The 23,691-nt window shown below is 43.4% G+C and overlaps 1 protein-coding gene and 1 long non-coding RNA gene across 3 annotated transcripts in view; one reads left to right on the forward strand and one right to left on the reverse strand.

The window, feature by feature from the left end:
• LOC148422958 (uncharacterized) overlaps nucleotides 1–16,809 on the forward strand; it is a 24,547-nt gene extending 7,738 nt beyond the window's left edge. Inside the window, exon 4 of one of the 2 annotated variants that reach the window (XR_015865842.1) lies at nucleotides 12,872–16,809. This is a non-coding gene — a long non-coding RNA (uncharacterized LOC148422958). The remainder of the gene's footprint in view (nucleotides 1–12,871) is intronic. The other variant, XR_015865841.1, reaches the window with a different exon arrangement.
• On the reverse strand, nucleotides 13,688–23,625 carry swap70b (switching B cell complex subunit SWAP70b). Its single transcript, XM_088416559.1, has 12 exons — nucleotides 23,425–23,625; nucleotides 22,670–22,810; nucleotides 19,851–20,024; nucleotides 19,009–19,239; nucleotides 18,784–18,930; nucleotides 18,592–18,700; nucleotides 17,747–17,928; nucleotides 16,414–16,521; nucleotides 16,169–16,335; nucleotides 14,914–15,112; nucleotides 14,742–14,838; nucleotides 13,688–14,145 (listed from the first exon to the last, which is right to left on the reverse strand). The coding sequence occupies exons 1-12, from the start codon at nucleotides 23,518–23,520 to the stop codon at nucleotides 13,997–13,999; spliced, it is 1,800 nt and encodes a 599-aa protein (XP_088272685.1). The 5' UTR covers nucleotides 23,521–23,625; the 3' UTR covers nucleotides 13,688–13,996.
• Nucleotides 23,626–23,691: the final 66 nt, after the last annotated feature.

Consider the following 23,691-nt stretch of genomic DNA (forward strand, 5'->3'; position numbering starts at 1 on the left):
TATATATATATATATATATATATATATATATATATAGACAGTATATATATATAGACAGTATATTAAAGACTGGATTGATTTAAAAAAATGGGATGGAGTGCATAAATTGCCTTATGTTCCAATTAATTTGCTCTTTATTTGAAACAAAAAGTGTACTGTTCCCGTCACCAACGCCTTTTTAGTACTTCCTTTAGCCAAACACTTAGAATTAAAAAAAATTGACGAGGGGAAAAAAGACCTGGGGTTTTTGAGCGTTTGGACTCTTAAAAAAAATATGTCTTTGAGATTGAATGAAGGAATTTGTTGAGCTTTTTGTTGCATTGGGTTTATTTCTTTGGAACGGGCGGCACAACCTGACACCGCTGTAGCTTTTCCTGCTGGTACATGCGCAAGATTTCAGCTTTTTAATACATTCAAAGAAGGAAAAAAAAAAAGCAGTTTGACTATAAGCAAACTGGACGCTAGATGGCAGCACTCGGCTCCTTCCCTCCAAGTACAATCAACGGACACTTCATTAGGCACAACGCGGGAGGAAGTCCTTACAAAGATCAAATACTTCATTGAAGTTACAAGCAAAGCAAAAAACCAACAAAAAAACAAACAAAAAAACAAAAAACCCGCATATACAAGACCATTGCAATACATTTAAGAAGTGGTTACGTCAACTTTTCTTTCTCCGGGTATCCGTAAACCTAATTGAATGCTTTCTTTTCAAATTAAGAGCTAGCTGATTGGAACATGAAGAAACGTATTGCTCAATTGTGTCTGCCTTTTCAAAACATTATTTTGTTTAGTTTTATACGGACGCTCGCTGTCGTTAGTGACATAAATGAGATTTCACGCCATCCGCCATTTGGAGAAAAAATGTCGTTACAAAATGTTTTAAATCAGACACGACACTCTGAAGTATTATTTTTACATCCAAAAATACTTTAGTGGGTACTTGGCTAAAAAAAACAAAACACATTGGTTGATTTATTTCAGTAGACCACTCAACTAAGAAATATGTAAAAGAAAATATTTCGAAAATGGTATGCGGTATTCCACTTTGTGGCAGTATTGTGCAAGTAAATGAAGCTAAAAAAAATTACGAGTAAGTATGATCCCGCAACATTATTTTTTTTTAAGTCAAACCAGTCCAAAAAAAAAATGTATTTATTAAAAAAGCAACCCCCTCTACATGGATTTTCTTTGATAAGTTATAATCATATCTATTGTAGATTTACCTTGCTATTTTTCTTCATATTTTTCCTCCAGACAAAAAATATTGATTCATGTAATTTATTTATATATTTTTACAAAAGAAAAAACAAGCTTTAAAAAGTCTCCACGTCGCAGATTTTGGTTGTATTATATGATTATATTTTTCTTTTATATATTTACATGTAATTTTATTATTGAGTTTATGTAATATATTTAGTTGTTGTTAAAGTTTTTTAAATGTAAAAAAATAGTTGTTATATTTTTTGTTTTATATATTCACACATATTATTGTTATTATATTTATGTATTATTATAATTGTGGGTATTTTGGGGAACATACACCCCACGATCTTTTTTTTTTTTAACAAAAGAAACATACTTTTAAAAAAAGTAAAAAAAATAAATAAAGTTTAATCACCACTACATATCTTGGTTAGCTATATTTTTATACATCTTCTTTTATATATTTACATAGATTATTATTAGATTGCTATAGACAGGGCTTTGGCGCCATTTAGTGGATATATTTCACACAAAAAAACGTTAAAATAATAGTTATGACAAAATGAAGCTTCATGAAGCGCCTGCGATAATTCGAACCACTTAGGCGAGCGCTCTTTGTTAAAATAGAAAGGGCATTGCAATTTTTAGCAAATCTTTAACTCAAGGGTGCCATCTGGAGGAGTTTGAAAATATCACAAGTGCTTCACGAAGCTTCGCTTGGTCAAAATTGGTGAAGCATTTTCCAATGCATTGAAATGTACGGAAACACACTTGTATATGAACGAACGGGTTGAGGATATTTTCTTAAGTACGGCGACACGTACGTATTTCCCAAATCCCGCTTGACGAGCAGTCGGCGCGATCTGGCGGAGCGCGTTCCGGTCCGATGGGCTCCGCCCGTTTACGGCGCGGGTTGCGCGGGGTCCTCGCCCCCGTCCCCGTCCGCGCCGAACACGCACACCCAACACGGGATCTTCTCCGGCCCGGGCGGAGACGCGGTGGGAGACGCGGGCGTGGCGGCGGGCGGGTGGACGCAGCGGCGGCGCCGCCCGATGGCGTGCATCTTGTCTTTGGGAGCGAGGGGCAGATTTTTGTCGCCCTTGGGCACCTGGCTCAGGCGGTGGGCCAGGTCGTGGTAGGTGCACGAGAACAGGAAGCAGCCGGAGGTTTTGGACGGCGAGCGCCGCCTCCTGGCGTTGGAAAACGAGCTGGCAGGAAAAAAACAAAAGGCGCAATGTCTTCAGCCTGCCTCGAAACCTGTCCACGTTGCGTCCGTAGGACCGCGTTGCGACTCTTCAGCGTCGTGCGCTAGTGCTTCACAGTACGGGGCCAACGCCTTCAAATGTTTTGAAAAAGAAGCACCGCCGCTACTCGTTAAGGTCCTAGTGTCCACCGTCGTGGACATTGGCTTTTGGTCTACATTACTGATGGGAGATGCCATGCTAAGTCCTTGAATCCACTGCTGGTGACATTGGCTTTTGTCTCATTGGAGCGACCCTATAAAGTCCTAGTGTACACGGTAGTGGACATGGTTTTGTTTTTGTCAATATCTTTTGACTCATTCCACTACATCCAAGCATCTACACGATTGGACAATGGTTTTTGGTCTACATAGTTTGACTAATTGGATGTTCACTACTAAGTCCTAGCGTCCCCTGTAGTGGACATTGTTTTTTGGGCGACATAATTGGACGTATCCTACTAAGTCCTAGCGTCTACCGTGGCGGGCATTGATTTTGGGGGCTTTTCTGTATCCTTTGTCTTATTTGAGCTTTTGACAACAGTCCTGATTATTCGGAATGTGCCGATGACCGTAATTCGAGAATCTTTTGATTCGTGTACCTGGAGGTTGTCGGTTCCATTTTCGTGTCCCCTCCCTGCTGTGGCGCTTCCGTGTGAGCGTCTCCAACTACATCTTTCTTCGTTTGCGGACGCCCTTTAAACCTGACGCACACACGGGAAATTGCATGATTCTTGGCTCTTTTTTTTTTTTTTAAATCATGCCTGAAAAGATTAAGTAGTCTAGTAAGTAGTAAGTAAGTTGTAGCTCAAAGTTCTGAGGATAAAAGTCAACATTTTGACTTTTAAAGTTACAATCCTTTGAAGTTACATTTCTGACTTGAAAATCAGAAATCTGACTTTACCCTAAAGTCAATCACAATCCGGATTCGAAACAAAACTGCGAAGATTTTGGTGTCCAATTTCAAGAGCAATTAGGATGGGGTGATAAACGGGCACCGACCTTTTCCTCGGGGCCGCGCTCCTCCCCAGCGCCATGAGCGCCGTTAAGACGCAGCAGCAGAGCAGCGTGCGCAGCGCCAGCCTCATCTTGTCGCCGCCGGGCAAGAAAACAAACCAAAACGCTGCCGGGAAGGGAGTCAGAGATTTTCAAGTGCAAAACTTTCAGCGTCTTCTCACGTTTGCTTTTTGGCCCATCATCATCGCTCGCGGTTAAGGCTGCATTCAAAATACCATGAGAACTGAAAAATCACCCAAGTTTGAGAAAAAAACATCATACATATATATATATATATATATATATATATATATATATATATATATATATATATATATATATATATATAATATGTATAGATAGATAGATATAGCATTTCAAGTCAGTCAATTAAAAGAATAAAAAAAACTTTACTCTTGTAATACAATTTAATCTCCATGAAACTCTCTTAGAAAAGTAAAACTTTTTGTTCTTGACAGCTTTTAATTGGTGACTAGTGGATATATTTCACACAAAATACATTTTTTGTATGCTTCCTGTTTTTTTACAAATTGAGGCTCAAGTCTCCGAAACTGCAAATTGAGATCTTGATATATTCTAAGCCTACGCTTAAATCACTCCCTATATACGTACGTCGGTACACGCTTTCATAAAACAGGGCAGCAACTTTTTGTTTTTTTTTAAACAGGACAGCATCTTTTTTTTCTCACTTTCAAACAGCCGATTCATTTGCATCCACAATAGTGGACTTTTGTTTTTGGTCGTCGGAGCTAATCCCAGTGTCCTCAGCAGAGGACATCCTGGCCTCTGCAATGATGTCTTCTGTCCAACTGACTCGAGACGTCAGACAAAACGGACACAAGAGGGGACACGAATGAACGGGCTGGCTACGAAGTCATCATAGATCATAGAGGACCCCAAAAAGTTCTGGGCCATCTCCTGACGCGGGTGGTCACCCTGTGGCCCGTGGGCCAATAGGCGGCCGCCGGAAATTCTAAAATTCATTCCAACCTCAGAGCCATTCGTTTCAAAAGCTCGCAAACGGATTTCGAAAACCGGCACGTATAATATAATGTTCCCGCGCCCCGGGTGGCTCGAAAAACGACGAGGAGGCCACAGCAATTCAGAGAGGAGCCGTCTTACCTGAAACACGCCAGTGAGTGGAGAAGGTGATGAAAATGCGCTAATGCACCGGTCTTTACAATGTGCGCAGCTCCAACACGCCACTTTTATAGAGGCAGCAAGGAGGGGATTATGTCGGGGGGGGTACCTGAAGGCTGGAGTGGGAGGGGCATCAACCCCACATGGAGAGCAGAAGCATCCGCAATCACAAACAAGCACCGTTTCACTCGCCTTGGCCTTTTTTGCCCAATTCGGCCTAAATATCTGAGATGACGTTTGCAGCTAGGAAGATCTCATCTTCTTGTCGTAAACTGATCAATACACGGAGCGGCTTGCTGCAGGGGTCAGAAAATGGAATTGGGTGTTTTTTTTTAAGAACGCTGCAGTTTTCAATTTAAGAACAAATTGATTGGAACATGATGCGGCTTATTGGTAACTTGGGGATTCCATGGTGATACCTTTATTGTGTGAATGTGTACACGTATGTTATTCCTACACTTTATTATTTTGAATCTCATTCTGCCTGTTTTTTTTTTTTTTAATGCGTTTCTATTCCAATTAATCTGATTCACGCATCTGAAAATGGTTGGTACTCGGCACTACTTTGAAACCCTGAATTTGTGTTTTACATTTGGGGCTACCTGAGTTGGTAATCAGGAAATCTAATATTTTGCCAGGAATTGCCATTTTTTTTCCTTTTCAACTTAAGAGAAAATCGATTGGAACATGAATCAACTTATTTCTTAATTACGTCCTTTGCAAAACGTATGCCTTTGTTTTGTAGAATGTCGTTGAAAATGTTTTCCATGTGTCACGGGTCAGTAACGAAGACTCGTGTCATCGCATATAGCTTGGCTCGATTTACGCCGACGCCTTTGAATGGCCGCCGCGTTGCCGCGGCAACCACACGCACCGTCGACATCGGCGCCTCGTCGAAACGCAAAAGGAACACGGTGGCCCTGCTAATGTCGCTCGACCTCGTTAGTCTCACTTCATCGCCTTGTGCTATAAACGGCTGACTCACTTAGTTGTTCGTGCTCACTTAAGCCACGCCCCTTAAAGGCACTACATCCATTTATTTATCGCCATTTATCCTCACTAGGAATTACTATCCTATGTCTCATCCAATATATGTTGAGCTCAGTCAAATTTACTAGCAGGTCTCAGTGATGGCCAAATGAAGCTTCATGAAGCACTTGTGATATTTTTCCTCTGGATTCAACGATGCAGCGGAAATCGTCTACATTTTCACAGCACTAGCTTTTGTATCTTGCCCCTTAAAGGCACAACTATGCTGTGTTTCTTGTATATAGGCCAGGCTTAGTCAATTTTACAAGCAGGTCTTAGTAAGAGTCAAATGAAGCTTCGTGAAGCACCTGTGATATTTTTTTGGACTCCTGTAGATGGCAGTATTGATTTCAAGATTCACTAATAATTTCCTACAATTCCACGGCAGTAGCCTTTATCTTTATAGCAAGAGCACCACCTAGAGGGGTAAAAAAAGTTTCCCTTTCCGCGGCAGCCTGCAAACTCATCGGGCCTGAAGTTAATGCGCCCTCTGCTGGTGAGAAACTGCAAAATAATATCCAAGATGCCTCCATTCCAGTGCCTGAAAAAATGCTAACTTTGCTTATGCTACCATGAAAAAATCCAGTTCCAGGTGACGATCGATCGAGAGGCCGTTTTGCCTCTAAATTTCCAAAACACAGGCAGTGTGACCCTTGGCCAAGTCAATATTTATTATTCATATTTCATAAGGATATAAAAAAGGCATGTTGTGGCCAACAAGGTCCTCGCTGCATTTCAGAAATGGATTTTGTTTATAGTGCACGTTAAATGACCCGCTGTGTTTGTTGGGCTCAAACTCAAGTGGGTTTTTTTTTTTTCAATTATTTTGAAACAATAAAATTCTTTCCTCAATGACGCATCGTCAGCTAATCAAAACATTTGCCTCACACTCATGCTCTTACCATAATCGTTTCACCTCAAAAACGCCTGCAGACCTTTGATAAGATGATCGTGCTTATTTTCGATCGACACGTCACGCCATCCTTGAACTTTTGTTTTTTTTTCCCTGTTTCAAAATCAGCACTTTTCAGGAGACCCCAAAAATTTCAAATATTTTAGCGTCGCAAAAGTTAGCAAGTCATTTTAACACTAACTTGGTCCATATTTAGTAAAAACACCCGCACACATAGCATTTCTAATATATATATATATATATATATATATCAGTGCAAGAAGCAGGGACGTATTGGTACGCGGCGAGGTCAGTAGAACACAACGTGAGCCTGAAAAGGCTGGCCGCCTCCCACTTGTCAGGATATTCTTAGACCCCGGCGCTTCTATTTATAACCGCCGTCTGTCTTTGATTTGTCCCCCGGAGGGAAAGGTTTGAATTAGCTGGCGCTATGCGAAAGCCCGTCCCGTCCCGTCCCGTCGTGTAAAGATGTCACACGTGTCACATAGTTTACATTTATAAGCACACATGTAAGTTGTTCCGAGGAAGCGGCGGCGAGCGAGGAGGATTCCGAGCTTGTGCGCCCCAAGTTCAGTCGGGGAGGATGTCAACATTCGCTTTTCTGTGCAGCTAACGGTTAGCATTTTTTATGAGGAGCTTCTTCAAATCTTTTGTTTTTTTAGCTTACACCGATCGACTCAAATTTGCCATTTTGGCTAAACGCCACAGCTTGTACTTGGAGAAAACGTCTATGACGAATCCTCTTCTACTATTAGCATAACAACCATGTTATGTGAGAAGCTGTCTTTAGCGACGATTAGCCTTAGCATTGTGCGCGCTCGTGTTTATCCACGTTGACAAATATCAAGAGTGATGAATCGCCTATGCGTTTTGACCGCATGGATGCCAATCAAGGATATTAAAATTAGCTTTGCCTTCTAGCTAATTGTTAGCATTAACGAGGGCCTTTTTATAATCGCTTAGCTGACCTTATCAACTCAAGTCGGCCATTTTGGCTAAACACCACAGCTTGCACTTGGAGAAAACGTCTATGACGAATCCTCTTCTACTAATGCCGCCGTAAGCGTAAGGACCATGTTATGTGAGAAGCTGTCTTTAGCGACGATTAGCATTAGCATTTTGCGTGCCCGTGTTTATCCACGATGACAAATATCAAGAGTGATGAATCGCCTTTACGTTTTGACCGCATGGATGCCAATCAAGGATATCCAAATCAGCTTTGCAGTCTAGCTAATTGTTAGCATTAACGAGGGCCTTTTTATAATCGCTTAGCTGACGCTTATCAACTCAAGTCGGCCATTTTGGCTAAACACCACAGCTTGTTCTTGGGAGAAAACGTCTATGACCAATCCTGTTCTAAGCGTAAGGACCATGTTATGTGAGAAGCTGTCTTTAGCGACGATTAGCATCAGCATTGTGCGCGCTCGTGTTTATCCAAGTTCGCAGCTATCGAGGCCGGTGTTGAATTGTCCTCGCGTTTGTTTCCTCACGGAAGCCGAACAAGGAAGTTTGTCGTAAACGTGTCCCTAAAAATAAGACCTGACATAACACACGCGTCTGTGTATTTTGGAAGGGTCCTGGTATCCCATAATGCCACGCGGCGCAGACTCTTGCATAACAAGCAAAGGAAGCGCTTGCTCCCGAGTTTAATTTGTGTTCAATTTACGAGGACGTGGGATTCAATCTTCCGCTTGTTTTCAGATTCCAAACAAAGAAAATCGAGCTCCTAATGAATCACTCGACGCTAACGCTATCGGCTAGCCTCGGAAGAACGCAAACGCCGGCGCGTCCAAACGCGACGAGGCCACTTAGCCGACGCGGTCTTTTCGTCGCTTTGTCGAGGCGTGATTTATCGGAGAACAGTCTGACACGGCTTGCGCCATTTGGCTTTTGCTTTCGTGGCGTAATCAAAGGCAGAGGAATAGCAGCGGCGCAGCTGCCAAAACGTCAAAATACAAAGTGCGTGTTTGTGATGCTCAAGTTGATCTCAAAAAGATGATGGTTACTTTTAGGAATTCGCCTCCTTGCCGCTTTCAAGTCTAGGACTGAAACCAGTTTTACTTCGGAACGTGGTATTTGGTAAGCGTGCGACGCGGGAAGCCCGACGGTTTGGTTTGAAGTGGACATTTTTGGGGCCGTGCTAGCATATTTCAATCGCATATGCTAAACAGATGGCTAACGCTAAATGATAAAAGTTTTTCAGTGGTTGCCATTGACTGCGAGTGAAGGAGTCGTTATCGATGAATTCCGTACCACTCATTTTTGTGAAAATTGACCCCCGATCCCATACCGAACAGGTTTTTCTTTAATGGCACAGGAAATCAGCCATTTTGGATTGAAGTGGACAATTTCAGAGCATTTTGTTCATTGGGTTGATGATAGCAAATTTGAAGCACGTCCGCTAAAAAGATAGCTAATGCTAAACAACAAAACGTTCTTATTTGTGCGTGCCTGCGGTGAAGCGTGCGTATCTATTAATCACGTTCATTGTACTGAATTTCGGGAAAATTGTGGCCCCGTAACCAAAAAAAGTTGCTAGGCGTGTGTCATGGCACAGCCATTTTGGATTGGACGCTTTTGGGTCATTTTGTCTGTTGTGTAGATGCTGGTAATTTTGAAGAATTTGCACTAAACAGATGGCTAACGCTAAACAACAAATCAAGACTAATATTTATTCATGCCTGCGGGTGAAGCATGACACTCTATTGATCACTTCTGTTCCATCCAATTAGGGAAAATTGTGGCCCAGTAACCATTTTGGGAACATGAAAGTTTTTGGAGCATTTTTTCCATTGGGTTGACGCTAGCATTATTTTAGGCATGTATGCTAAACGGATGGCTAAAAATAAACAACAACAAAATATGAATATTTGTTCGCGTCTGCGAGTGTAGCACGAATAGCTATCGATCGGTTCCGTTTCACTAAATTTTGTGAAAATTGCGGCCCCGTAACCAATTTGTCAACGTGACAGCGGCTAGGCATGTTTATCACGTCGCAGCAAGTCGGCCATTTTGGAATGAAGTGGACGTTTTTGAGGCATTTTGTCCATCGGGTTGATGCTAGCAAATTTGAAGCGCGTATGCTAAACGGATGGCTAACGCTAAAACGTTTTAGTTAGAGTTAGAGTTTGACTTGGCGATATCCAAGTGGGTCTATCATGAGTAGAGCCGCTAAAAACGTCGCTTCGGATTTTTCCCGCGTCTCCGATCGATAAAAACGCAAAGGCGGGGGATTGGAAGCAGCGACTTCACCTTTTGACTGGTGTATTTTTTGCACATGGCGCCTACACATGCGGCGATAATAAAAAATCTTCCCCTTCTTCCGCCAAGAAAACGCTCAACTATGTTGACTGTCATTTGTGTGATATATTAGTGGCGCTTGTTTTTTGAGTGAACTTAGCTCACATTTCAAGATGTTTTATTGACTTAGATTCCACATCCCTTGCAGCAGATGGAACCCCCCCCCCCCAACCCCCCACCTTGATTGGCCCCTTATGCGTTTCCCAAAATAGCATGTTTACTAAAGTTAGCGTCACAGCGCTAAGAATGCGCGCTTGCTTGCTTGTCGTGAGCGTGCGGAATTTTGTTATTAAAAACAAGCCCCCAAAAGTTAACTTTTATTTTGGATTGACTCGCTCTGACGTGTGACCCCGACAGGGAGACCCCCCCCCCCCCCCTCGCTCCGCTGGATTTATCTCCATAGCGTTGGAATCACATTGTCCTCCTTAACACACCTTTCAGCACTTTTTTTTTGGAGAAAGTGTCGGTCGAAACGGGCCGCAATAATTCATCGTCTCGCTAGTTTTGACCTCTGGATTTGGTTGTCGCTTGAAGGTCTTCTTCCTGGAAAGCATCTTCACGTCTTACGATGTGTGCCATGATTCTTCCCAGATGAGCGCTGTCCACCGTCCGCAGTTTGCTAGCTAGCGGCATGCATGAAAAAGCATTTTGCCAATTCTATTTTTAAAAATTGGGATCAAAAGTGAGCACTTGCGTTTGCCTTTTTGAGTTTGCGTTTTGAGAGCCGTCTTGCTCGATCTAAAAAAAAAAAAAGTCACAGAGGGACTGCTAAGCATCATGGTTTGATTTTCATTGGTAAAGTTTTGTCCAAGCGTCTTTTAGAAGTGGCGAATTCATCAAAATTCTGCGTATTATTGTTTTGGACCGGCGCTTCTCAAAGTGGGGTTCGTGGCCTGACTGCAGGGGGGCCTTGAAATAATTTGGGTTATTAATAAAAAAAAAATGCTTGTTTTGATTTCATTTTATTTTACATTAAATTGTGAAAATATTCATAACCCTTCAAAAAAACAATCAATTCAATCTCTTTGATGTATTTTCAAAAATGTTCTTTTGGCGAAATAATTGGAAATGGACTCAGTTTGTTATGAGGTGTGCAATTTGCAATTTCTATTTTCTAAACTGCAGTATACGTAGCTGAAAAGTAACAAATGTACTTGTCAAATTGAATCTGTCGCTAAATAAAAAGGCCCCTCATTAAACTTTTAAAAATAATAACGCTAATAAATGTATTTAATTTCCCAGACTTCCAAAACTTTGAGTACCCCGGTTTACCCACGCAAACATGTCACGTCCTCCAGCATCATGCTTTGGTCCAAAGAGGTTAAGACAAAGACCTCTTCCTTATCTTCCATGGATGTCAAAAAGGTATCAAAAATACAGAAAAAACGTGATTGCATGCGAATTATTTTTCAAGGGTCAACTAATTGCAGTTCCACGAGTTTCCACTGTGAGGCACTGTATAGATCTTGAAAAAATTCTTTAAAATAATGTTATATTTGTAAAAGAGAACTAAATATTTAGCCCGTGAGAGCCTTAAAATGACACAGTAAACACGTTTGCCTGTATACAATTGTTTTCAAAACGCCGGCTTGGAAAAAAAATCGCTCATCACCAGTGACAAACAGTTAAAAAAAAAAAAAAAGAAAGTTACCCTTACATGTACATCTATTTTTGTGTATGTGGCGGTCGGGGGAAAAGGTTTGCAGGACGAAAACGCCGGACGGTTCCTGCCATCCCGCTGCGCCGGGATGCGGGCAAACAATGCGCCAAACTCCTGATGCTCGCGCTTCATATTTGCGCCTTGCCGCGCGTTCTTTTGTCTTTTAGAATAAATAATAATTAGTTTATATTTTATCCATAAACAATCCAAATGGATTTAATAGGGGACCAACCCAAAATTGAATGTGACTCATTTAAGGCAAAAAGAGTCCAATTTTGACCCAATTTGAATGTTTTTGGACCAAGGTGTTTTCAAGCATGCGATTTTTTTTACTGCGTTGCCGCTGACAACATATCGGTGTACCGCGTATTTTTATTTGCTATTTTTTCTCCCTCTCAAACATCTGTTTGAAATCCAGCGAGGTGATTTGAATCATTGTGGTTGACATATACGGCGAGGATGCCTGGAATTCCTAGCGCTCGCGTGGGAGATTCCTCGGAGACTTTGCATTTCGGATGCTGGGGGGGGGGGGGGCGGCGGCGAGGGGCCTTTCAAGCCCGTTCCCCAACGTATGCGCCCCCCCCTCCCCCGCCAGCCTTTAGCGCATTTCTGCTTTGCATCACGTCCCCGGAATGCGGCACGCGAGCCGCGCCGCTCGGCGCGATGGGATGCAGGCGCCGCTGGGGGTGATTCGGGGGCGGGAGGGGGGCTTTGACAGCGGCCCACATGTGGCTGGCGCGCCACTTGTTGCATAAAAGCGCATCTGGACGCCACATTGCATTTTGTTTGGGCTGCGGCCGCGCGCTAGCACCACTCGGAATCCAACGCAAAAATTTGCGACGGAGCTTCGTGAAGCACTTGTCTTTTGATTCCTCCAGGTTGCCCTCTTCATTTGAACACTCTAAAACTCCAAGCGGTGAGCCCGAAAATGTTCATGAAAGTGCCCAACAAAAGGAGACAGAAATATATTAATACTATAGGGAAAGAATTGTAATGAAGCTTCATGAAGCACTTGTGTTGTTTTCTGATTCCTCCAGATGGCGCTCTGGGTTTAAAGACTCTAAAACTCCAAGCGGTTCGAATGACTTACCGTCATCTGTTTCATTTAAAAATGAATAAACTCGTCAATGGCACTGAATGAGTTTTTACAGTTTTTCCACAGCTGAACCCTGAATATGTGGGGGTTCTCCAGGATGTGATACCTTCAAGGAAAGCTTAAAAAATGGAAAACTTTAGGGACAGCCTGTCTTCTAATAGTTGTCATTTTCCTTTTGGTTGAAATGAAATCCCAGCCTGCTTTTTGTCCTTTTTCTTTCCCTAAACTTGACGATGACCAAATCTCTTTTTTTTTTTTTTTTTTTACGAGTGACTCCAGTGTGTTTCCAGATGCTCGGCAATCGCTGCCGTCACGCAACGTGAGGCAAAGCTTGTGGAATTTGCCCACGTCCTTTCTGCAACGCTGTTCCAAATCATCCGTGTCGCTCACGCTTCACTTTATTGAGCAGTCGTCCTTCGCTCTGCTGCCCCCTGCTGCCCCTATGAGGAAATAACATGGAGAGAACGTCGCGTTCAAGTGCTGTGCCAAAACTGTACGTATTTTTCTGTTTACGGTTATTGTTTGTTGTTATTGTAAGGCATTTTTTAAGAAAAAAGACCATGTTTAGTGAGGCTTTTTTGGGAAAAAAAAACATGTATAGTAAGTTTTTTGGAAAAAAAAAAAAGACCATGTATAGTAAGGCTTTAAAAAAAAACAGGCCTTTTTTTTAAAAAAAAAGATGATGTGTAGTAAGGCTTTTTTAAACAAATGTTTAGAATACCATTTAGAAGACATTTTTTAATAAAATAAGACCATGTAATGTAAGGCTTTTTATTAAAAAAGACCATGTATAGTAAAGCGTTTTGGAAAAAAAAGAACACGTATGGTAAGGCTTTAAAAAAATATATATAAAAGACCATGTATAGTAAGGCTTTTTAGGAAAGAAATACCGTCTATGGTAAAACTTTTTTGAGAAAAAAAAAAAAAAGACCTTGTATAGTAGTAGAATGATGGCGATTTAGGGGAAGGCCATACTATAAAGATTTTTTTTTTCCAAGAAAGGCTTGTTATAAATATGTGGCGCCCTCTACTGGACACACTGGGTAACCCCAAACTAAAAATCAAAGAAACAAGTGGTCGTTCCAGTGACTTTTCAACACATTTTTATTCCACATTTAACACGTATTCACAAAAATGCCATTTGTTACGTTAAACACAGCAGTCTTCGAATGATATTGTTATTCCCCAATCAAAAACATCCTATGTACATATTAATCTTAATTAGGAGTGACAAAAAGTACGCTGACCGAACGGACGCGAGACTCCAGATGGCCGCAACGAATCAAGTGGAGTGTTTATTACGGTATGGTTTCTAATATTTTGGTAGGTAGTGAGAGCGACGCGGGAAAAAAACAATCCAGTAGTTAGGCATTGCTGGCACGGTCAAAGGCGTTGCTAATGTAGCGCCGTTGCGGCGGTGGGCGTTTCCTGCGCCGGTGTCGCCTGGTTCTTGGTTTCTTGCCATTTCTTCTCCCTCAGGTTCAGCTCGGCGTCGGAGAAGGCGGCCGGGCCCCAGTTGGTGATCAGCGCGTGACCCTTGGACCCTAAAAAACAAATGCGCTATTGGGAAACGTCTGGAAATTACAATCATTTGCCTCATCCCTCAAAATATTAGGCGCGCTCCAAAACAAAATTCAACCAAAATATATTCATATCAAGGTCAACACTAGTGATGGTCAAATATTTTTTGGGGGGGAAAAATACAAGATATAACAAGGATTTTTTGATAAAAAAGACCATTATAGTCAAGATTTTGAAGAAAAAAAAAAAGACTATCATTAAGTTTTTTGGGGGGAAAAAAGACCATGTTTTAAGAAACTTGTATTTTAAGGTTTTTTTTGAAGAAAAAAGACCATTATAGTAAAGATGTTTGAAAAAAGGTATAATAGGGCTTAAAAAAACGTGTATGGTAAGGCTTTCTTGAAGAAAAAAAAGACCAATATAGAGACCATTATAGTAAAGATTTTAAAAAAATAAACATGTATGGTAAGACTTAAAAAATAGACAAAGTATAAGGTTTAAAAGACCATGTAAGGCTTTTTTCAAAAAAACAAACAAGAAAAGATGACGTATAGTACGGCTTTTTTGGGGGAAAAAAAGAGTATATGCAGTAAGGCTTGGCAAAGGACGCAAAGGCCACCTGGCTGAATGAGGCGCATGAAGCCCTCGTGCTGGGCCACTTTGTGCTTCCACGTCTTTGTGTTGTTGGTGGCGTCCTCCAGCTTCTTCATCACCGTCTCCGCGGCAAAAACAGAAGAAAAGAATTGAGCATCTACCCCCCCACGACGCGGACACGGGTGCGCCGGCGCCACCTGGTACTGCTCCAAGGCGCCCTGCCTGTCCCGCTCCAGCTGCTGGAGCTGCTCCACGGCGTCCCTCAGGGCTCGCTCCTTGGCCAGCCGCTCTTTGCGCAGCTCCCGCTTCTCCGCCTCCGTCTCCGAGATGGTTTGCCGCTGCCTCAGGTGGATCTCCTCAAGCTCCGCCCTCTTGGCCGCCTCCTCCTCCAGCAACCTGCGCGCAACGCCGTTAGCGCCTCAACGCGTCACATCAATAGGTTCATTTTGCGCCTCGCTCCGGCCTCGCCGCCGACAAAATGGCTACATTATTTAGGAAAAGTCTTTTTTGATGGCGTGAAGTAAACAATTTCTAATTTAAAGCAGAACCGATCGTTTTAAAAGCACTTGACATACATAACAATAGCTAGATAGCTAGCTAGCGATAGATACATGCATACATTGAGCTAGTTAGCAGAAGAAGGACCGAGCAAGACAGTTAGCTAGATAGCTATTTATTGCTACCTTCTATCATGCCATCCACATAGCTGGCTAGGAGAATAGCTACCTAGCATTAAGCAAGCTAGCTAGCGAACAAGATTGATAGACATCCATCAAGGATATCAAGCATCAAACAGTTAGCTCACTGACAAGAAACAGATAGCTAACTAGCAAGAGATAGTTAAAACTAGATCGCTAGCTAGATAGCTAGAGCTAGCTAGATAGATGCGCTAGTTAGCCAGTTAAATAGATAGATGATAGACAGATGCGCTAGTTAGTTAGCCAGCTAAATAGATGATAGATAGATGCGCTAGTTACTTAGCTAGCGATAAGATAGCCCTCGGGATCATTCTTTTCAAATTAAGAGCAAACTAACATGACTCCAATGACTCATGCTTGATGTTGTCCAAGTGGGCGGTCTATTTGGAAGACTCAGCGCCTGCATTTTTGTCCGCTGAGTTCCGTCGCTCTATCTGCTCAGGAACGTTAGCGTCAGCAGAGAGGAAGGAAGCTCAAAGAGGAACTTGAATTTGGGAGAGCTCGTGAGGCCATTTACACTCTGATATTTTTGTGAAATGACTTTGACTGAAATATATGTATAAACAATAAACTACTAACATTTGTCGAAAAACGCCACTCGATGAGCATAAAAACGAAATCTTGATGTGTTTTTGTTGCCCCATTCAAGATAATTCCCATTTTAATTCAACTAATAACCTCAGCAAACATGTCTTAAGGAAAAATCCTGTGCCACACATTCAGACAAGAAGAATAGAAGAAGGAAAGAGCGGACCTGGCCTGGAGCTTGCGGACCGTCTCCTCGTCCTGGCGGGCGCGGCGTTCGTCCTCCAAGGCGTCCTCCAGCCGCCGGTACATGTCCTCCATCTCGCGGACCTTCTGCAGGTACTGCTCCACCTCGCTGGACTTCTGGGCCACCTGCTCCTCCATCTCCTGCCTCACCTGAGCGCCGGCGGACGCGAGGTCACGGGCGGCCAAGGCCAAGGCGGGGGCAGGGCGGGGCGGGGCGGGAGCACGCACCGTCTTCTCTCTCTCCAGGTCCAGCCTGTAGCGGTCCTGGAGGTCGGCCTGGGTCTGCAGCCGCCGCCGCTCTTCCTCGGCCGCGTTGGCCGCCGCCTCCTCCAGGGCCTGGTGGTGATTGCGCAATCAACAAAGGCCTTATTAGTAACGGCGGGTCATCGGGGTTGAATAGGACTCCGTTGGGGCGACCTGAAGGCACTTGAAATCAATTTTCAAATGAAGAGCAAATGGATTAGAACATCAAGTGGTGGTTTTTATTTCAAAATGTGCAGTTATCGACCAGTGATTTCATTATATTGTGAAATAATTTGATTTACGATATGGGGCTCTAGATGAACTTTTTGCAGTGGAGCTATAAATAAGAAATGTGAATAAATCCATTTAAGACAGTATGAGACACAGTACATTTCAGTATACATTGAACAATGGCAACAAACCAATCAAGCGCTTTCTTCACTGCATTGTCTGACTGTGTGTGTGTTCGTGTGTGAACATACACTCATTGTGCATTGATGCGGTCAGCAAGCACGCGGACAAAAGAGTGGCACCTCAATGCCAAATGTTTGTGCATTCAGCACCGAGACAAGCGTGTCAGCCCGTGAGCACGCCACACTGCGCGCCACTTGAAGAAGATGAGCGCAGGGCAATCTGTTTGAGCGTACCAGTCACTTTCCCCACATAGGAAATCATCCCATAACAGTAACAATACGCTTTTAAATAGGGCTCCTATCGAAAAAAAAAAAAAAACGTAAAAAGACGTCTTTGGGATTGAATGAGTAAACGCAGAAGAAAAATCCGTTTAGTTACAGTTAGCACTTGCCAGCAAGGTTGTTGGATGATTTATGGAGGTGACATCATGATGTCAACTTTCTTTCGAGAAAGTTGCTAATGCTAATGCTAACTAGCGTCCGCTACGGGAAAAGCGGCTTTGAGAGGCCAGCTTGGTTTCGCATTCCTGCATGACAAGAAGCGGCGGCATGTTATTCATGAAGTGGGGGGGGGCGTGAACGCGGAGGGGGGGGCCGCGGACGCTATTTGTATGCATGACGAGAAAGCGGCCTCGGGTTGGCGGCGCCGTTTGGAATAACAACGCCAAGGCTTCCGACCACAACTTTTGATCTATGTCGCTATGGAAACACATGGGAGCAAAATGGAGCATTTTTGAAAAGTTAGTCTTGGTTTGCTAGCTCGCTACTGTAAAATAAATGTAGAGATTACTGATGTTTTTTTTCCCGGGCTGATACCATTCATCGATTATTATAATATATAATAATATATATACACTTAATAATTCGATGGAACAATAAATCAAATCAGATAAAAAAAGGCAAACCTTGCGCATGGTGTCCAGCTCCAGCTGCTTGGCCTCGTTGGCCGTCTGCAGCGCGTCCACGCGGGCGCGCAGCTCCTCCTGCTCTTCCCGCCGCTTGAGGCGCTGCTGGCGCCGCTTGAGGCGCGACTCGCGGTGCGGCGCCTGCCGGCCCGCCCGCAGCAGGTTCAAGCACATCTGGATGGCTGGCCAACACAAACCGTACCTTGTATTATTAGCACATACCACCAAAACCATGTGGACGCGGGACCGGTCAAAAGTTTAGGAACGCATTCGAATTCAATCAAAAGCTATAGAAAGAGACATTAGAATTTGAAGGTGTTTTCAAACTTTTGATTAGCGCTGTTCTTTATGTATGAATGTAGCGTATATTCTCCCGAGAGCCAGCCTACTGATTGGTGGACATTTGTTTTTGTTTTTTTTGCTCTTGGGACTCATTGGAGCACCGGTGTCAAAGTCAAGGCCCGGGGGCCAGACGTGGCCCGTCACATGATTTGATATGGGCCGCCAAATGCTATTTACGACTTCAAGATTCTGGTAAAAATCCTGAATTTGAATGCAGTCTTCAATTTTTACAATTTTGGGTGAAACCAAGTATTTTTTACCCCCTTTTGAACAGATTGGAGTCTGACACTCCCGCATTAGAGGTAGCTTACGCAGTCCTGGTGTCCACAGTGGAGGACATGTTTTTTTGTCTAGATCTTTTGACTTGTTGGAGCTAAGCTACTAAGTCTTAGTGTCCTCATCAGAGGACATCCTGGCCTTTCCAATGCTGTCTCACGTGTTTGGGCGCAGTCCACAAACGCGGCTCCGAGGAGGACATGATACACGCGAGCGGCCCAACCCACCCTGAATCCACTCCTGCTTCTTTTTCTTGTCCGACGCGCTGATTTCAAAACTCTTTTGTGAGGACCGGATGAAGAAGAGACACTTTTTGCCCTCTTTGTCCGGCAGAGGCTGCAAAAAACAAAAAAAGGAGAGCGCACGTTAGATTTCTCTGAGGAAAACCCGGAGGCGCGTCCCAAGCGTCCTGCGCTGGCCTCCACGCTGCAGTGCTGGTCCAGCAAGATGTCGCCCTTCTTCTCAGCCAGATCTTCGCCGACGTAGTAGGAGATGGAGTTGGGCTTGAGCGTGAACCAGCGCTCCGTCCAGTTCTTCCTCTTGTGGCCTTTCTTCAGCAGGTAGCCCTGGACCGGAGAGAAGCTAGAAACGGTTTTCCCTCCCGAGCCGCGGCCGGCGCCGGGCAAAAAGGGGGGGGGCGGGACCTGCTTGAGCACGTCCAGGATGAGCTCCTGGTGGAGCTGCTGGACGCCCATGGAGAGGGTCTGCCCGTCCACGCCCTTGCTGAAGTGTCCCGAGCCCACCAGGGCGATGAGCTGCCACACGCTGACGCTCTGCCGCTGCTGCGACAGCGTCTGCAGCTTGTAGTCCTCGAAACGCTCCTCCACCCAGCTGCCCCCCATGGCCTCCGTCAGCTTGCGTAAAAAGTACTCCATCTGCAAACACGGAGGGACCAAGTCTCCGTAATTTCCAACGAATGACCTGTTTGCTTATACAGGGCGCAGCGCATTATAAGGTGCATAGAATAGAAGCTACAGTAGTGGCTGGGCTTGCACAAAGCAACCACTAGATGGAGCTGCAATAGAATCAAGTCAAGTTTATTTACAAGGCACACCTTCAATAAATGGCCTATTTTAAAACGGTTTTCATATGTAATGCATTATAAAGTGCATAGAATAGAAGCCGCAACAGTGGCCGCGGTGGCGTTATGCATCCACTAGATGGAGCTACCTGTGCTAAAGGGAACGTCAATCGGATAAGTCAATCAAAATATAATTAGATAGGCAGAAATGAAAAAGACAATTTGTGAAAAGTGTCATCTGAAGATGGGGAAGATTCCCAGCTTTTCGGTGCGCCTTATAGCGCACAAAATCCGGTACTCGGTTTTGCCTCTCGGTATTGACAAAAGCCAAATAAGGCCGTGAGGAGAAGACAAACGCGCGCACGCTTAACGACGGGAAGTTTGTCAGCGTCCGAATTTTCCAGCGTTTGTAAGAGAAGAGGAAGTTCCCGACTTCCCGTGGTTTGAGCCAAGCGACGCGCTCACCTCCTCGGTGACGATGACGGGCGGGTAGCTGTCCTCCGACAGGAAGTTGAAGATGCACCAGATTTTGAAGGCGTCTTCGTTGGAGATGAGCAGCTGATTCTGGTCCAGGTTCTTCCTGGAGCACAAAGTCCAGCACATCCTGTCAAAGTCCTGCCGCTCAAAGTTGTCCGTCACCTGCCAAAAAAAACACATTTGTCAACGTACGCCAGGAAATTTCTAATTCATCCCATCGTACTCGTTAGCGTAGCATTTTGCTAGCATTTTTCAAACCGAGTACCCCTAAAATCTTGTCATGACAATGCAGATCCATACAAAAGTTATGAAAATATGCCTCGTGATCTTTTGGAATCCAGCAATATGTTGATTCATGTTCCGATTCATTTATTCTCGATTTGAAGAGAAAACTGTACATTTGCTCTCATATACCCCATTTGAGAACTAATGCTATACAACATTAATTAAGAAAAGATAATTATTTTATTATAATGAATTAAAAGAACAAATGTTTCAATATAATAGTTATTACTATTATTTAAATAAATATAATAATAAATTTAAAAAACATTTATGTAAATAATGACAATAATAATTTGTTTTTGAAGCAAAAAAATTCTGACAAACTGTTGATCTTTTTTTATTTGCGCTGTCTAATATTTCGTCATACTGTGAGCTTTTTATTTTTAAAAACTCGAGAAATTTGAGGTCACCTACAGTTTGTTAGACTAAATTTAAAAATAATTAGATTAAATTAAAAAAAAAACTAATAATAATAATAATAATAAAAAGGAACAACTGTGATGGACATTTTTGGTTGGACAGTTTTTTCCAACCAAGCTACAAAAATCCCGTATCTGCAACTTTTTGGGAGGTCTAAATCAGAAAAAAACAAACACGTTAAAAGCTATAAACGCTGACATACATTTGATGGGACGACAGGCTTTTTTTTTTGTTCAAATTCAGGAAGTGAGTTGTAGAATGAGGTCGGCGGAGTTCCATGCTGCCGTCTATCTTTCTCTGGTGGTGCCACAAAAGAGAAGTGTCCGCCGGCTCAACGACGGCAAAACTTCATCGTGCAGAACTTCGAGAAAAAAGCCAGCAACGCGGAGGGGTAGGCAAGCGTCGCCATGGAAACGGCCAGCAGCCCGAGCGTGACGAATAACGAGCGGGCCGGAAGTCACGCAGACATTTTTCTAAGGTGACTTTTCTGGTTATGGTGTGTAATCTAAGACTACTGTACGCACGCGCATGCAGACAGGAAGTGATGTAAGCGCCATTGTGTCGTATGGGGCCTGAGTGGAAACTTGCGCCACTCCACCCAAAAAAAGCTGACAATGGCGCCGCCCTCAAAGATTAGCAAGCGTGCCGGACAATCCCCTCAGTTTTGTTTTTTTTTTTAAGCCAAGATAAAAGTAGCGCAGAAGCTCTGTGTGAAAAAATTTCCGTTGGGGGTCAGCGTTGCGTCGCCACGCTAGCAGGAAAATGCCATTTTCGATCTTTTGCCAATGTTTTCCGAGTCCACGTGGGGTCACGTGACCTCGCAGCAGGGTGGGGTTTCCTCCCGACAGCGATGCCATCACTTTACGCGCGTGCGGGATTGGTGACGACACGTCCTGAGCTTACATCACCACTTTTGCGTTTCCCGACAGCGCTAAAAGTCGCTGGCGACGCAGAGTCACTCCAAAGAAATAACATTCCTCTCTTTGTGTGCGCTTGACACGTGAATAATGCGCCCCTTGTTTTGGCACACGCACCGCAGCCTAAAATGACAATGTCGGGACGAGCGCGCGCCTGTGACATCATCAGCGAGGGACGGACAGACTGTGAATGAATACACTGTTTGAGACGGACAACGGAGCGCTAGCCAGAGAGACACAGATGCTTAGTAAGGTAGCTCGCATTTATAGATTGCGTGCTTGCTAGCTAGCTAGAAAAAGAGAGATAGCTAGATCGTTAGCTAGCTAGCTAGGTTGAGGCCTCGTTAGCTAGCTAGATTAGGTAGCTAGCTTGCGAGCCGAATGTGAGAAATTCTATTCCCGAGTGGGCCGGACAAATAAAATCATGGTATTGTATTTATGGAACTTTAAAACAACAACTTCAAAATTATTTGTTTTTTTTTCTTAAGACTCTAAAATAAAACAAGTACAACATCGCTATTAATCATAAAATATCATCATTATTACTAAACTATTATTATTATTATTACTATTATTACTAAAACATTTCAAGTTTTCATCTCGCGGGCCGGATTAAAGCCATCGGCTGGCCGAAACTGGCCCGCGGGCCGTATGTTTGACACATCTGAGCAAGACAATGATAGATCGTTAGCATACTTGCTAGATTGATAAATTGCTAGCTAGTTCTCTCTGGAGAGAGTGAGAGCGAAATGGATAGATGGATTAGCTAGCTAGCTAACTAAAAGCAAAAGCAATACGATTCCTGGCTCGCCGGCTAGCTAGACAGAGCGCAAGAGAGACAGACAGATTTGATAGCTGGCTAGCTAGATGAAGATTATTTGCTAGCAAGATAGATGAAGAATATTGGCTAGCTAGTTAAACAGCTAACTAAAAGATTTATAGAAAAATAGATCATGAGCTATCTAGGTAGACAGAGGGATGGATAGGTGGAAAAAAATGAAACATTTTTCAAACAAGTCATTAGCAAGAAGTTGATTGATGTTCCGATTAACTTGCTCGTAATTTCAAAAGAAACACGCACTGTTCCTGTCTCATTCAATTAGACATCCTGTTCAAATTTGACATACCCCCTTAAGTACCTTCACATCGCCCTCATTTCAGAAAGGCCGGTCTGGATGTACTGACCTTGTCCAGGATGAACTTATTGAGGTAAGGCATGTATCCCTGGTTGGAGACCGGCCCCTCGTCATCGTCTTTGAAATGTTCCTCCAGAGCCACGGGGTCGTGTGGGATCTTCATCACTGTGCACAAGTTGTGTGACAACACCTAAAAAAAACAAAAAAACAAAAAACACTTCAAAGCCAAGTACAGTAAATGCGGTTCACACAGTGTTTAAATGAGAGATAAATGTGAGAAAATATTCATTCCCATCTGAGAATGGTGTATTAAGTGTATTGTAGGGGTTTTTACAGCATTAAACACGTATAATAACTGTAAAAAATAAAGATGGCTACTTTGCTGATTTCACCTATCCCTGGTTATTTTTAGAACGTAACCCCCGCGATAAACGAGGGAGCGCTGTACCCAGTGATTGTGGTTTTGGGGTGGTGGGAGACGCCATGTTTGCTTCGTCAAACAACAACAAAATGTGACGTAACGACAACAAAAAACATGATTATTCGGGCTTTGTTTTAGCTGACTAATTAGTTTTGCGAAGATATCTGGATACAGAAACTGCTTTGAAAAAGTTTACGTCTCGTCGTTTTAACTCACTTTTCCAGCAGTTTACAGAGAATCAAATGTTCCTTCTGAACAATGCGCTTTTTGTGTAATCTGACAAGCAGGTGCGAGCTCACCATGTTTCATTTCTGATATTTCAAGAGGAAGTTTCGCAAAAATAGAAAAGAAAAAAAAGCGGCGTTCTTGTTCGTCATCTTTACCTTCAGCTGAGATTTGGACACTTTCCCGCTCTTGTCCACGTCCAGGGCCGTGAAGGCGTGCCAGATGGACTTTAATAACTCGTCCCGCAGAGACATCGCCGTGGAGCTTCGAGTTCGATTCGATCTCTGCTCTCTTCTTCCTCTCAGCCCTGCTTCTACCGAGATGTCACACTCTTGCACACTCTCTCTCTCTCTCTCTCTCACACGCGCGCGCACCCGCACAAGCCAGGTCACGTGACCTTCACGGGTGGATAAGCGTTACTCCAT

This window comes from Hippichthys cyanospilos, chromosome 6 (genome assembly GCF_059441005.1).
Source record: "Hippichthys cyanospilos isolate Australia breed blue-spotted pipefish chromosome 6, RoL_Hcya_1.0, whole genome shotgun sequence".
In the NCBI taxonomy this organism is placed as follows: domain Eukaryota; kingdom Metazoa; phylum Chordata; class Actinopteri; order Syngnathiformes; family Syngnathidae; genus Hippichthys; species Hippichthys cyanospilos.